At 37.3% G+C, this 15487-nt stretch overlaps 1 protein-coding gene across 2 annotated transcripts in view; it reads left to right on the forward strand.

The window, feature by feature from the left end:
• Positions 1 to 3980: 3980 nt before the first annotated feature.
• The window catches only part of PHF6 (PHD finger protein 6), a 66310-nt gene continuing 54803 nt past the window's right edge, over positions 3981 to 15487 (forward strand). For both annotated transcript variants that reach the window (XM_006171428.2, XM_006171429.2), the window contains exons 1-2: positions 3981 to 4159; positions 4390 to 4491. In XM_006171428.2, the coding sequence (XP_006171490.1) occupies positions 4022 to 4159; positions 4390 to 4491 (240 nt within the window). In that variant the 5' untranslated portion in view covers positions 3981 to 4021. The remainder of the gene's footprint in view (positions 4160 to 4389; positions 4492 to 15487) is intronic.

The raw sequence follows: 15487 nt of genomic DNA on the forward strand, positions 1-15487 counted from the left end.
GGGGGGGGGCGGGCCGCCGCCCCTGCCCGTTGTTAAGGGGGACTCTTGGTGGTCTCGCTTTATTGTCAGGGACCCCAGAAGCGCCGCTCATTGTAGGCACTTGGCGAAGAGGCTGCGGAGAAAGTGCTTTGGAGGTGCAGAGGGAGAGGTTAGGCTGAAGCCTAGACTTCGGGGGAGGGGGCGCAACATTTAAGGAGGGAAAAAACTGGGAATTTTCGGTCTTTGCCATAGCTTAGGACGTATTTGGGAAGGAAGGAGACTCGCAGTTTGGGAAGAGCCAGAGGAAGAATTGTTAGGATGGCAAGCGCTTAGCCTTCCAGAATGAGAAAAAACTCCAGGGTGGGAGGAATTAGGGGTGAAACTGAAGAATAAGGCGAAGCTCACCACGAAGGCTATTAGAGGGCGAACTCCTGGGGGAAGGGGCGTAAAGAAAGTGGCAGGGTGGATATTTTCCTGGGATCGAGAGGATTGGGAAAAGACGATGCGGGGACCCTGACTTTAAGACCGAAAGGAGGCCGGCTGAACGTTAATGAACTGTTCTAGAGGAAGATAGTTGTGCGAGTTTATCTAAGCGCTTGATTAGAGGAGATCTCGGAGGCTGGTGTGTATTGGGGAATAAATAACGGAGGCGATCCGGCACGTTATGTGTACTGGCCCCTATTCCATGGACGAAATAGCACGATATGGCCCTACAATTTCTGTTCGTTTCCATATTCTGCGTGGAAGTTGATCAATCTTTTGTTTATTTGAAAAACGTATTCTTTTCATCGGCTTACTGCGTAATATCAGGTCTTATTCATACAGTTCAAATTTTTTCTCTGCCCTTGGGTTCGAAACAACTGGAAAATTCCTTTAGTTTCCTTTTGAATAACCGCAAAAAGCAGTGCGAAGCATGTAATAATATCGTGCAACCAAATTCAGGTGCCCTTCCGGTACATCTCTCGATCGGTTATTTTTCTCCACTGTAACTTTCCTAACCGAAATATTGTTTCTTTCGGGGATCGCGTTTATACGTTTTGATCTGTATACTTCAGCATGCTTGCGTGTGGAATGTTTTAATCTTCCGGAACTGCAGTTTTTGTTTTGTTGTGTTTGTTTTTCTGTGAAAATACTCTTTCAGGGACCAAGCATTGAATGAGCTCTCCAGTTGGTTCTTGAATGCTCTCCTTGATGGTTCAGGTTATTTCTACCTTGGTGCTTCACAGCATCTTGAAAAAAATCAGAAACGCATTGATTTCTTCAGCCCTAAGCAATCTGGCCTTTATGTTTTCGTCAGACGCTTAAATTATATTTTTCACGCCCTTATTGTTGCCTCTTTATTTCTGGTTTGTAGCATTGTGGCATGATCCATCATGTTATTTTTTTTTTTCTTAAGGAAAAGGTTTCATTGATGGGTGAAAGCAACAAACTTTGATCTCTGCATGCCCTGAAAAACCTTTCAGACAACAATTAAAATGTCATATAGCTGTGGATCATTATAAACCCGTTAGTCTTGGTCCTTGGAATGCCCTTACTCTCCTTAACTGGAGACCACAAATGTGACAGCATTAGATAAAAATCTGCATTTTTATGATAAAGACATTTTTTGCTAGGCGTCATTGTTTCCATGATGTTCTCCACTTCATGTTTTACAAGGAGGCTGTAAAAAAATTAGCAAGATATGCACAGATGCATTATTTGAATTTTAGTGGAAAAATCCATTTAGTCATTGCATATTGGGGAAAGTTTTTAATTGGTTTGGTGCACTTTTCTGTGTGACTCTGTTCACTTTGCAAATTAGATTTAATCTGATTACAGAAAAAGAATAACACGGGAGTATTTTTGAATGCAAAATAAAGTGTACTTTTTTTTTTTTTCTCATTTATATTTTGAGGTCTTCGATGTCCAGAAAGGCAGGTTGTCAAAATCAGGATGAGAAATTTACCCATTTGGAAATGGAAAGAGACACAATTCAATAGGGATAGCATGGGGGGGGGGGGGGGAGTTCTATTTTCGGCTGAGTTTTAAGGAGGAGATACCATTTCAGAATTAATTTTAAGAATAGAAAGTGATTTTCCCACTCTAGGAATTTTATCGTAAGCCAGTTTTATGGCCACTGCAAAGATTATGTAGAAATGACATATTAAAGGCGTCTGTACAGATTAAATGTATAACGTGTCATCCTTTCAACTGGCCAAGATGACCAGGAAAAATGCCGAATACATTACAGTGATTTCAGACCTCCTACCATTCATTGCGTAGTAGTAAAGAAAACTACATGAGAACTCAAGTAGCACATTCTGGTGCTATTTATGAATTTTGTTATTTTGCATAGTTTAATTCTTGATAAAGTAACTGAACACATACTTGCCTGAGCAAATGCAAGCATACTTCCCCTTTTGTTTCTTTTGTTTCTCTATTACTGTCCTGTTTTTCCTCCTTTAATCCTAACAGTATTTTTCTGCCTGTTTTCAATCAGTTTCACAGCTTATAGCCAGTGCTTTGACGCTGGTACTATTGTAATGTATCTATCTAATGCCATTTGGAAAACGGAGGTATTTAAAAATAGAGATAGCACTAAGAGTCTATTAAACCTATCAAAATAGAGACCATCAGGGCCTTTGAACTTTTGTTAAAAGAAAACCCTACGTGTAAATTGATGAGAAGACATATTTGTGGCTTCGTGTTTCCATTTTTGATTAAGAATCTGAATTTTTATATCAAAAGGCGCTGAACGTTTTGTAGATATTACCTTGCTGGCATCTGGCTGCTGTTCTTCATGTTGGTGAACAAATGCTTTAGTGCTAGTGAATTTTTTCAGCATGGTATTATTTTCATACTGCTCAAATATATAGAAAAATGGAAAGCACTTAGTAAATTAATTTTAAGATGGCATTTTGAGATTTTATTGATGGTGATCTATGTTGTGACAGCCTGGGTCTCGAACTGCTTGGTCTTGTTGATTTGGGAAAACTACACAAATCAAATAACCAATTTACATTTTTTAGTATTCTTCTGAAGACTTCATCTTGAGATTGCTGATCTAAATCTGAAACCTTCCAAGTTAAAGCTTCTCTTCCCTTTTTTAGTTTGACTGTACTATCTATAATTATAATTTCACCAAATATACGGTTTATTAAGAAAAAAAATTGCCTTCCCTTCCACAATATTACTAACTTAAATGTGGACATTACTGCATTTTGAAGACTCCTGCCAGCTTGTGACTTCAGTTAATAAACAGACGTAAGGGAAATCACAGAGTCAGGTAATAGAGTTGTTTTATAAATAATCAAGTCCTAAATTCTGCATTTTTGAATAGACTGGTAGAAGCTAAATATTTTTCTTTACTCAAAAAAAGGAATAAAATAGCAAAAATTAATTTGCTAAAGACATATACATGATTTTTTTAAACTTGGAAATAATGCAAGTTTTAAAAATAAGTATTCCAAAGTCATGGTTAAGTCAATTCATTTTACTTTTATTGTTTTATCAATTTGTGAACTGGAAGAAATTGTGCAGTTATAGAATTTTGTTCCCTTGAGATTTTTGTGTGTGTGTGTGTGTGTGTGTGTGTGTGTGTTTGTATGTTCTTAGTTTTTGCTCTGTTCTTAGATATATAATTCCTTGTTTCCTTGAAGGGGCACTCAGTAATATAGGAAAAATAATTTACACTATTATATGCCAGCAGATGATGATTTAATAGTGTCCATTGTACATTTTTTTTTTATCTACACAGAAATATTTCAAATTGCTTTACCTATCCCCAAATTTGGGAACTGATTTTTCTCAAATTCTCTAAACTCAATATACATATATATGAGATTGAAAAATCGTTGAACCATCTTAAGTTTTTAATATTAGCTTGTATATACCAACTAGCCATTTTAAAGTACATATATTAAAACCTATGTCAAAAGTTAAACAACTTACATGAATATGTATAAAATAATTTAAAAATGAAATTAACTGTTTTGTTACCTTTTTTATTCTCTGTAGCATTTCTTGAGGTTTAAAGTGGCATTCTAAAGGCAATTTTAAAATCATGTCAAGCTCTGTTGAACAGAAAAAAGGGCCTACAAGACAGCGCAAATGTGGCTTCTGTAAGTCAAATAGAGACAAGGAATGTGGACAGTTACTAATATCTGAAAACCAGAAGGTGGCAGCACACCATAAGTGCATGGTAAGTAGACTAGCACCTACAGAGACCTCGAAACCATTCACGAGGATCTAAATAACACACGAATTCAATAACTAAAAAGGAAAGAAAAAAATTAATTTTTAAGAAAGGATTTATCACTAATGCTATGCCTTTTTGCTAGAACATTTCCTCTTACATTTAACATTGCATTCACTGTTTTACTGTAATTATTCTATATATGAACCTTAATTTTTTCTAAATGTAATTTATAGCTCTTTTCATCTGCTTTGGTATCATCACACTCTGATAATGAAAGTCTTGGTGGATTTTCTATTGAAGATGTCCAAAAGGAAATTAAAAGAGGCACAAAGCTGGTAAGTTGATATTTCTGCCTGTTGAAAATAAAAATTATTTTAAACTCATTAAGGAGGAGATCGTTTTAGAATGTACTGCATTGTTAACCAAATATAATTTTAAATTGCAGACTTTTTTTTCCCCCTGAACCAGCAAAATCCAAGGCTGGGTGAATTTATTTACCATTCCATAAAAACGAGTGGAAAAAAATAAGTAAAAGGGAATGAGCAGGTATTTATATCATTGCAATTTTTTTCTGTTAAAAAACTTAAAATTTTCCAGGTTATGTTTAACAGGAAAATACACAATTTACTTAATTAGAATATTTTGCATATTAACATCTTCAGGTAGATTTTTCATATTTCTGGTTTTTGTTCATCTTCTGTCACAAAGTTATTATGGTCACTACCCTCTCAACAGGAAAACGTTAGCATTTGCTGAACAAAGTATTTTACTGTGGTCCAGCTATGTAACGTAACATTTAGGACTGTGGACAACTTTTGGTGAGTTTTCCTCAAGCCGTGCTACAGTAACGTGCCAATAGTTGTGTCAGCTACAGTAACCAGGTTGGCAAGATACTATACTGCTATACTGGAAAAGTAGTATCATCTCTGTTGGCATTTATGATACATAGTTTACTTGGAAAGAGTTAATCAAAAGCTTTCTCTCCATTTGGTTACTTTTCTTGTTTGAGCTCTTCATGGAAGTGGCATTCATCAGTGTATCTTCACTAGCTACACTACGAACTGTTACATTATTTTAAAGATGAGCTTGGCAGAAACACAGGAGGATTCTTCAAAAAGTTCATGGAAAGTGTGCATTATGAAAAAAATATTCATGGATGTCAATTTCTTTTTATTTTTGGTGCCAGAATAAACTCATATTTAATTCCATTTTCCCACCAACTTTTCAAAGTTCTGTTTTATATTTATGTTCTTAATCACTGAATAATCTCCTGTTTCACAAAGAATCTGAGTGAGCAGTTATTGAATGAAATGGTGATGGGAAGAAGGGGACTATCATTTTGCTGAGCAGGAACAACATATTTTGAAAAATATCTACTATTAGAAAAAAATGTTATGAAGACATATAAGTTTAAAGATAACATTGGATATTTGCTTTAGGATAGTCCTCATACCCTAGTACTAATATTGGCACGATTGGGAATTCAGGGGCCAGACTGCTATTGCTGTCATGAGACCTTTACTGGGCAAATGTTTATCTTCCCCAACCCCCAAAATGTTACATAGTAATAGCATGATTTTTTTAAACTTGGAAATAATGCAAGTTTTAAAAATAAGTATTCCAAAGTCATGGTTAAGTCAATTCATTTTACTTTTATTGTTTTATCAATTTGTGAACTGGAAGAAATTGTGCAGTTATAGAATTTTGTTCCCTTGAGATTTTTGTGTGTGTGTGTGTGTGTGTGTGTGTGTGTGTGTGTATGTTCTTAGTTTTTGCTCTGTTCTTAGATATATAATTCCTTGTTTCCTTGAAGGGGCACTCAGTAATATAGGAAAAATAATTTACACTATTATATGCCAGCAGATGATGATTTAATAGTGTCCATTGTACATTTTTTTTTTATCTACACAGAAATATTTCAAATTGCTTTACCTATCCCCAAATTTGGGAACTGATTTTTCTCAAATTCTCTAAACTCAATATACATATATATGAGATTGAAAAATCGTGGGACCATCTTAAGTTTTTAATATTAGCTTGTATATACCAACTAGCCATTTTAAAGTACATATATTAAAACCTATGTCAAAAGTTAAACAACTTACATGAATATGTATAAAGTAATTTAAAAATGAAATTAACTGTTTTGTTGCCTTTTTTATTCTCTGTAGCATTTCTTGAGGTTTAAAGTGGCATTCTAAAGGCAATTTTAAAATCATGTCAAGCTCTGTTGAACAGAAAAAAGGGCCTACAAGACAGCGCAAATGTGGCTTCTGTAAGTCAAATAGAGACAAGGAATGTGGACAGTTACTAATATCTGAAAACCAGAAGGTGGCAGCACACCATAAGTGCATGGTAAGTAGACTAGCACCTACAGAGACCTCGAAACCATTCACGAGGATCTAAATAACACACGAATTCAATAACTAAAAAGGAAAGAAAAAAATTAATTTTTAAGAAAGGATTTATCACTAATGCTATGCCTTTTTGCTAGAACATTTCCTCTTACATTTAACATTGCATTCACTGTTTTACTGTAATTATTCTATATATGAACCTTAATTTTTTCTAAATGTAATTTATTGCTCTTTTCATCTGCTTTGGTATCATCACACTCTGAAGCTATTTTCATCTGCTTTGGTATCATCACACTCTGATAATGAAAGTCTTGGTGGATTTTCTATTGAAGATGTCCCAAAGGAAATTAAAAGAGGCACAAAGCTGGTAAGTTGATATTTCTGCCTGTTGAAAATAAAAATTATTTTAAACTCATTAAGGAGGAGATCGTTTTAGAATGTACTGCATTGTTAACCAAATATAATTTTAAATTGCAGACTTTTTTTTCCCCCTGAACCAGCAAAATCCAAGGCTGGGTGAATTTATTTACCATTCCATATATTTACCATTCCATAAAAGCGAGTGGAAAAAAATAAGCAAAAGGGAATGAGCAGGTATTTATATCATTGCAATTTTTTTCTGTTAAAAAACTTAAAATTTTCCAGGTTATGTTTAACAGGAAAATACACAATTTACTTAATTAGAATATTTTGCATATTAACATCTTCAGGTAGATTTTTCATATTTCTGGTTTTTGTTCATCTTCTGTCACAAAGTTATTATGGTCACTACCCTCTCAACAGGAAAACGTTAGCATTTGCTGAACAAAGTATTTTACTGTGGTCCAGCTATGTAACGTAACATTTAGGACTGTGGACAACTTTTGGTGAGTTTTCCTCAAGCCGTGCTACAGTAACGTGCCAATAGTTGTGTCAGCTACAGTAACCAGGTTGGCAAGATACTATACTGCTATACTGGAAAAGTAGTATCATCTCTGTTGGCATTTATGATACATAGTTTACTTGGAAAGAGTTAATCAAAAGCTTTCTCTCCATTTGGTTACTTTTCTTGTTTGAGCTCTTCATGGAAGTGGCATTCATCAGTGTATCTTCACTAGCTACACTACGAACTGTTACATTATTTTAAAGATGAGCTTGGCAGAAACACAGGAGGATTCTTCAAAAAGTTCATGGAAAGTGTGCATTATGAAAAAAATATTCATGGATGTCAATTTCTTTTTATTTTTGGTGCCAGAATAAATTCATATTTAATTCCATTTTCCCACCAACTTTTCAAAGTTCTGTTTTATATTTATGTTCTTAATCACTGTATCATCTCCTGTTTCACAAAGAATCTGAGTGAGCAGTTATTGAATGAAATGGTGATGGGAAGAAGGGGACTATCATTTTGCTGAGCAGGAACAACATATTTTGAAAAATATCTACTATTAGAAAAAAATGTTATGAAGACATATAAGTTTAAAGATAACATTGGATATTTGCTTTAGGATAGTCCTCATACCCTAGTACTAATATTGGCACGATTGGGAATTCAGGGGCCAGACTGCTATTGCTGTCATGAGACCTTTACTGGGCAAATGTTTATCTTCCCCAACCCCCAAAATGTTACATAGTAATAGAAAGCTTTAGTTGCTTTTTTAAAGAATTATTTGTTTGGGGGCTGGCAGGTAGCATGGCAGTTAAGTGTGCTAGACACCCACATGGCTGACCACCCGTTCGGGTCCCAGATCTGACGGATTGCTTTCTCATGTTCTCTTTCTCTCCCTCCACCCCTCTCTGATCAAATAGAAATGAATGATTAGGTAAATAAATTGAAATTTTAATAATAATTATTTATTTTATTTGTTATCATTATTATTATTATTTTAATTTGCTATAGGGCACATGCACTCACCAGAACAGACTGAGAGAAAGAGAAAGTGAAGAAAGCTGCCAGGTCTTGAACTCAAACTGTTGTCAGTCGTGTGGGCATCCACTGCCTTAACCACCACGCCGCCTACTGGCCCTGAAAGCTTTATTTTTAAATGTGATTTCTGACTTGGTGGTTTTAAATTTCTCCACCTTATTATAGAGAATTTTTTCCCCCTTAGAATTATTTATTTATTTATCATCATTATTTTTCAATTTGACCAGAGAGAGAGAGAAAGTGATAAAGCAAGCGGCCAAGTCTGGGACTCAAACCATTGTCGTCCATGTGGGAGTCCAGCACCCCTAGCCACCATACTACTTGCCGGCCTTCTGATATGCTGATTTTTGGTAATCAGAACACGATATTGTCATTTCCTAGTTCTTAAGACAAATTCATATACAAAGAAAGAAAATTCTGTTCTCTTAAAATAGAATTCTAGTAAATACGTTTACTAAAAGGAGTTTAGTGAAAGGGAAAATGATAATGTTATTGCCCCACAGAGTTACTACCAGGATTAACTCATGATTGATTCCTTGACATTATGAGCATCTTTGGAAGATGTTTCTACATCCTGACTTAATCGGTTTTGTACCAAGACATGGTTCCTCTAGTCAGAAGCAGTTTTGGTCCTTAATGTTGAAATATAAGGTGTATTCAAAAAATTCATGGAAAATGCATATTATGCATGGATTAGAAAATTTTTTTATCCAGATTAAAATCATGCTTTCATTCCGTTTTGCTAGAAACTTTTGAAGTTCGCTCTTATTATTAATAAATACAGTACCTACTTTTATATATTATATGAGGTAGCTTCATACATCTGACAGTATTGCTGAATACAATGGAGCTTCCACTTATTTGGACCTGTTTATGAAAGCAAAATACATCAGAACTTCATATAATTTTTACTGTTATAAGTTATATTGATTAATTATTTTTGGGGGAGGAGAGGTTTTTGCTATAGGGCACGTGCACTCACCAGAGAGACAGAGAGACAGAAAGTGAGAAATCACCCCCCAGGGGGGATGGCCATGCTGCAATCCCTTCTCCTCCATTCTCCTCTCGGGATCTTGGGCATACACACACATACGCCTGGCATGAGTTTAAGCCACCGGGTCCAGGACTCAAAACTGTGGTCAGCTACAGGGGAGTCCAGCGACATAGCCATTATGCTAACTGCTGGTCCTTTTTGATTAATTTTTAATGGTACAGTGTAGGGAGTTTCAGTTTTCCCCCAAGTGTAGTGTGTTATAAATAACTAAACTGGTTTCATTTTGTTTGTTTGTTTTTCTACTAAACTTATTTGTTCATCTCAGAAGTGAGACTGTATTGGGGGGTTAAGAGCCCAAGTGATAGTGACAGACTTGGTTTTGAATCCCAGCTCTGTCACTTACTAACTAGGTGGGTGACTCTGATTCCTTTCTCTAGGCCATGTTTTCTTCACCTGTGAAAGGGAAGAATGATAGTGCTCGCGGCAGGATTTAAAGAGAATATATCCTAACTTAGCACACTGCTCGGCACACAGGACTTGAGAAATATTAGTCACCACTGTAGTTATTGTGTGCAAGTGAAAATAAAATCCTGTTAGTAATCATTGTAGGTTGATGAAAATCACACTGGACTGGGAGCTCGTGATGCCTATTTTTTAAAAGAACAGCCACTGACACATTATATAACGTTAGACAAGTCATTAACTTATTTGTCTTTTTGCCAGCTGTAAATAGATGATGTTGTATCACTGCTTACTAAACAGTGATGTGCATAGCTAAAAGGTGCCCCAAAAGATATAAAGAGTTACTGCAGAATTGGTGTTTCAGAAGCTGCTTTGAGGCTGTTGGTATCTGGCATTGAGAATGTCAGAAGGGGAGAACTTTGAGCTTGGGTATATCATTTTACTCTCTTTCCTTTCTCCCAAAATATCACAATTCACATAACTTAGGGTATGAGAAAGCAACATTTATATGTTTAAGTTTGAAATAATTTTCTTTTTGAGAGCGATTTCTGCTATAAGATGTATACACTAGCCAGAGACACAGAGATAGAGAGAGAGTGAGAAATCACCCCCCGGAGGGATGGCCACACTACAATCCCTTCTCCATTCTCCTCTCAGAATTTTGTGCATTTACGCACATAGACCAAGCATGAGTTTCAAGCTTCTGGGTCCACAACTCGAACTGCAGTCAGCCATGTGGGAGTATAGCATCATAACCACTATGTTAACTGCTGGCTCCAAGTTTGAAATAATTTTTAAGGCCTCCTTTAGCCTTCAGTTTTGCTACTTCCATTATACAAATATATATTTTTTTTTTCTGGAAGTGCTGTTAGGTAAGCAAAATTCCAGACTTTAGTTTTCTCCTTTGCTTTTCCCTGTGTAGATTTGTCTTAAGAAATAAAAGGTCTTAAATCAATAGATGGGGACAAAGAAGATGAAGAGCTTTATGGAACTAGATATACTATACATACATTTGATAATCAGCTCTCCTGACTGACTTTCTGTTTGTTTATTTTTGTCGTGGGACACGTGCATTCACCAGATAGAGGAGACAGAGAAAGGGAAAGTGAGAAGTCAACCCCCCACCTCTACCAGGGGAATGGGCACACCCCAATTCCTTCTCCTTTATTCTCCTCTCAGGATTTTCGGCATGCATGCACATGTGCCCAGCATGATTTTCAAGCCACCAGGTCTGGGATTCAAACCATGACTGGCCATGTGAGATCCAGTACCTTAACCACCAGACCACTTGCTGACCCCCCTGAGTGACTTTTTAAGGCATTTAATCCTGTGAACCTGTTTGCTCTGGCTCCTGTTTATTGGGATTTCTAGGTGAAAAGTAGGTCATGAATACCCACTGAAAATAATCAAAAATAGGGATGCTGGCCCCTGAGTACTTTCAAGACAGATTCTAGTCTGCACCTGGAGTTGGCATCAAAGGAGCTCAGTCACCCCAAAGAAAAGTACAGAGAAGAGGCTAGTTCTTGAGGTGAAAGCACATGGGCAGCAAGGTGGGTCAGAGTCTTGTGCAGATGGGGGTGGGGGAGCTCAATAGAGCAGGAGGTGCAGGTGTGTGGTTTCTATGTTCCTACTGCCATAGGTAATCTTCCAAGATTCTCGTATCAGCCTCAAGAGGCAGTAGGAAAGCTAGTCTTCATGAACGATTTTACATCATCTTTAAGTATAAGGCACCAAGATAGACCAGGAGAAATTCTTCAGAGTACTAAAGCTTTTGTCACTGGAGACCCTGTTTTTGCAGTTTGGACAGATATGTATTTTTCCAGAATGATGTCCAGTTCCTACTGAAGCCATATGGGGACAGCACATCCGTACCATCTATTCTTATTCTCCAGCCTTCTAGCCAAGAAATACAAATTTCCAAGTAAAATTATATCATCATTGCTTTTTCGAAGGCTTTTTTTTTTTTTTTTTTGGTAAGATTTTTGCCATAGTGCACATGCACTTGCCAGAGAGAGACAGAGGGAAAGTAAGAAATCACCTCCCAGGGGGAATGGCTACACTGCAGTTCCTTCTCCTCCATTCTCCTCTCAGGATTTTGGACATGCACACATATGTGCCCAGTGCGATTTTCAAGCTGCCAGGTCAGGGACTTAATCCATTGCTGGCCATGTGGGAGTCCAGTCTCTTAACCACCATGCCACCTTGCCGACCCCTACTTTTTTGAAGTTGTGTAAGGAGTCTCTTGACTAGAGTATATTTGAAGAACATACTCTGTCTGGAGAAGCGAGGTAGTGAGATCATCTGCCTTGGATAGTTACCATTCTAATTGGTCTCTCTGTCAGATATATCACAGATTATAAGGACAGAGAAAGTTCAGAAGGCCATTCCGTTTGCCTTCCTTTTTTTAAAAAAAGAATTATTTTAACTTTATTTGTTTTAATTTGACCAGAGAGGGACAGAAGGAGAGAGAGAGAAAGGGAAAGTGAGAAGCAAGTCACTAGGTATGGGACTTGAACCACGGTTGGCCATATGGGAGTCCGGCATCCTTAACCACCACACCACCTGCCAGCCCCGAGTTTGCCTTCCTTAACCCTTGGCAAGATTATCTGCAGGCTATTCAAGATAAGGTTTTTGTCTGCCCTAGTCTTCAAGATGCCAAAATAGGTTTTTTGCCCTGATTTGATCGTTACACATGGTTAAATGAAATTCACTGTGTGAAATAAAATACATTTAAAATTTTAAAAAAGAAATTATGATTCTACCAAAGTAACCCAAAATAAGGCCAGTAATATATAACACTCATTAAAGTTCAAAATTCATCATTCTGTATAACTCGAGCATCACTCTTAAGTTAAATCTATTCTAGGTCTATCTCCTTCTATTTGAGAAGTATTTGGGTTTTTTCTTTCTTACTTAAAAAAACCTTTCACATAGTTGATGACTATCTTCAGGTCACTCAAACGTCCCCTTTTTCAAGCTACGCTTTATTCACATATCTTAAGAGATTCTCTGAATATTTTTCCTACTTTTTTCTAGTGGCAGAAATGGCTAACATTTAATGAACCTCAAAAAGTTCATGGATGAGCCAGCAGGTAGTGTGGTGGTTAAGGGCGCTGGACTCCCATATGGCCAATTGTGGTTCGAGTCCTGGATCTGGTGGCTTTCTCTCTCTCTCTCTCTCTCTCTTTCACTCAGTCCCTCTCTGGCCAAATTAAAATAACAAAAGAAAGAAAGATTTAAAAAATTATTTTAAAAAAGTTCATGGAAAATGCAATTGAAGTACAGATTTATTTTGGTACAAAAATTTTTTTAGAATTCATGCATACATTTTTCATAATATTTTCCATGAACTTTTTGAAGCCACCACCCCATATGTCCTAGGAACATTAAATACATGTTTCTCCTTGTTCCTCACATTCATATAGTGAGAGATGAAAGTATCTACTCTCACCTTACAGGAGGAAATTAGGCTCAGAAAAATCAAGCAACCTGACTATGGTCACAGAGCTGGTGAGTGACAGCTGGCATTCGAAGCCAGGACCAGTTGATTTCATAGCTAGAACAACTTAACCAGCAGGCTTTTCTATACTTTTAAGCTACTCAACCAAAAATCACATTTCAGAACTTACTATTTTTCTCATCAAGATGGAAATAGTACTGAATTTAGGAAATGATCAACCTCCTATATTTTTTAGAGAGAGATTTTTGGTACAGGGCACGTGCATTTGCTGGAAAGACAGAGAAAAATAGACAGAAAGCAAGAAATCACCCACTGGAGGGGATGGCCACGCCACAGTCCCTTGTCTCCACTCTCCTCTTAGGATTTTGGGCACACACACATACACAACATGTGAGTGTCCAGCGGCTGGGTCTAGGACTTGAACTGCAATTGGCCACATGAGAGTCTAGCCCCTAACCATTACAGTGTCTGCTGGCTCCTCAAATACCTATTAATTGACATCCTCTGTTAATAATTTGTCAATTTTTAGAACACAAATTTTATATACATCCTATGTAAGAATGTTCTGATTTTTACCCTAAGATAATGTTTTAGCTTTTGAAGAGAAAAGGCCTAAGTTGGCATTGTCTTTACTTTGTCATTTACTGAGTACCAGTGAAATGCCCCCTCCCCCAATAAAAACAAAAACAGACTGAGGGATTATGATCTAGATATTGGGTATATCATGAATCTGCATATAAGACAGTTCATAGTACAACCTTCTTTTTAAAGAGGGTTTTGCCCTAGGATACATATGCTCATAGGATAGAGAGAGAGACAGAGACAGAGACAATGAAAGGAAAAGTGAGAAATCACCCCTGGGTGGGGGGGGGAATGGCCATGCTGCAATTCCCTCTCCATTCTCCCAGGATCTTGGCTACGCATGTGCATGAGCCTGGCATGAGTTTGTTTGTTTGTTTCTTTCTTTCTTTCTTTTTAAAGAATTATTTTATTTAACTTTTCTGTTTATTTAATTTTGACCAGAGAGAGATAGAGAGTAAGAGAAAGTGAAAAAGCAAGTCACCAGGTCCAGGATTCAAACCAAGGTCAGCATCTAGCATCCTTAACCACCACGCCATCTGCTGCCTGCATCCCCTTCCCCCGCATGAGTTTCAAGCCACCGGGTCCAAGTCTCAAACCATGGTTGGCCATGTGGGAGTCCAGTGACATAACTGCTATGTAATCTGCTGGCCCCCGTAGTATACACCTTTATTCTTCTGTTTGGGAGGAATCATGCCTAATTAGGTGGAGTCTTCCTATAGATGGTGAGGTTTAAAAAGGGGAAAGGTCTAGAAAATCATGTTAGCCATACCAGAAAGCGTTACTTAGATAAGTGGTAATGGGTAAAGAAAGTGATGACAGCAGAGTCTTTAAAGTTTAGGCAGAACTTTCAACTCAAATAGGAGGGGATGGGGAAGGGCAAAGCAGAAAGGTTTTTCTGGAGACAAGCGCCATACAGTAGTCACTGCAGAGAATGAAACATAATCATGGCGGCATATTTGTCTGCTCTTCGTAGATGTCCTGCGGGCAGCTTAAACGCAACCTGTCTAAACCGGTATTTGTCACCTCCCCACTCTGAAACCTGATTCTCTTTTTGAATCCTTTACTTTCAACTCTTTCTTCTTCTACATCAGTCACATTGATTCTATTTCTGGAATTTCTCTGCCTTCTTTTCTTTCTTTCTATCTCTCTCTCTTTTATTAAGGAGACAGGATTTCCCTGTGCTGCCCAGGCGAGCCTCAAACTCACAATCCTTCTGCCTCAGCCTCCTGAGTAGTTGGGATTACAGGCTCTTCTTTCTTCCTTAGTGCTACCTTATATCCAGTCTTCCTTTTCCTTCCCTTCCAACATACTACTGGTGATTGTTTCACCTCTGCTTATAAAAGCTAATGTCACTTGCTAGCTCAGAACTTTTTTTTTTAAGAGAGATTTTTGCTATAGGGTGTGTGCGATCGCTGGAGAGACAGAGAGACAGAAAGCAAGAAATCATCCCCCAGGGGAGATGGCCATGCTGCATTCCCTTCTCCATTCTCCTCTCAGGATTTTGGACATGCATGCACACGTACCCAGCATGAGTTTTAAGCCACCAGGTCCAGAATTTGAACCGTAGTTG

Source organism: Tupaia chinensis, unplaced genomic scaffold (genome assembly GCF_000334495.1).
Source record: "Tupaia chinensis unplaced genomic scaffold, TupChi_1.0 Scaffold149560_1, whole genome shotgun sequence".
NCBI classification, from domain to species: domain Eukaryota; kingdom Metazoa; phylum Chordata; class Mammalia; order Scandentia; family Tupaiidae; genus Tupaia; species Tupaia belangeri.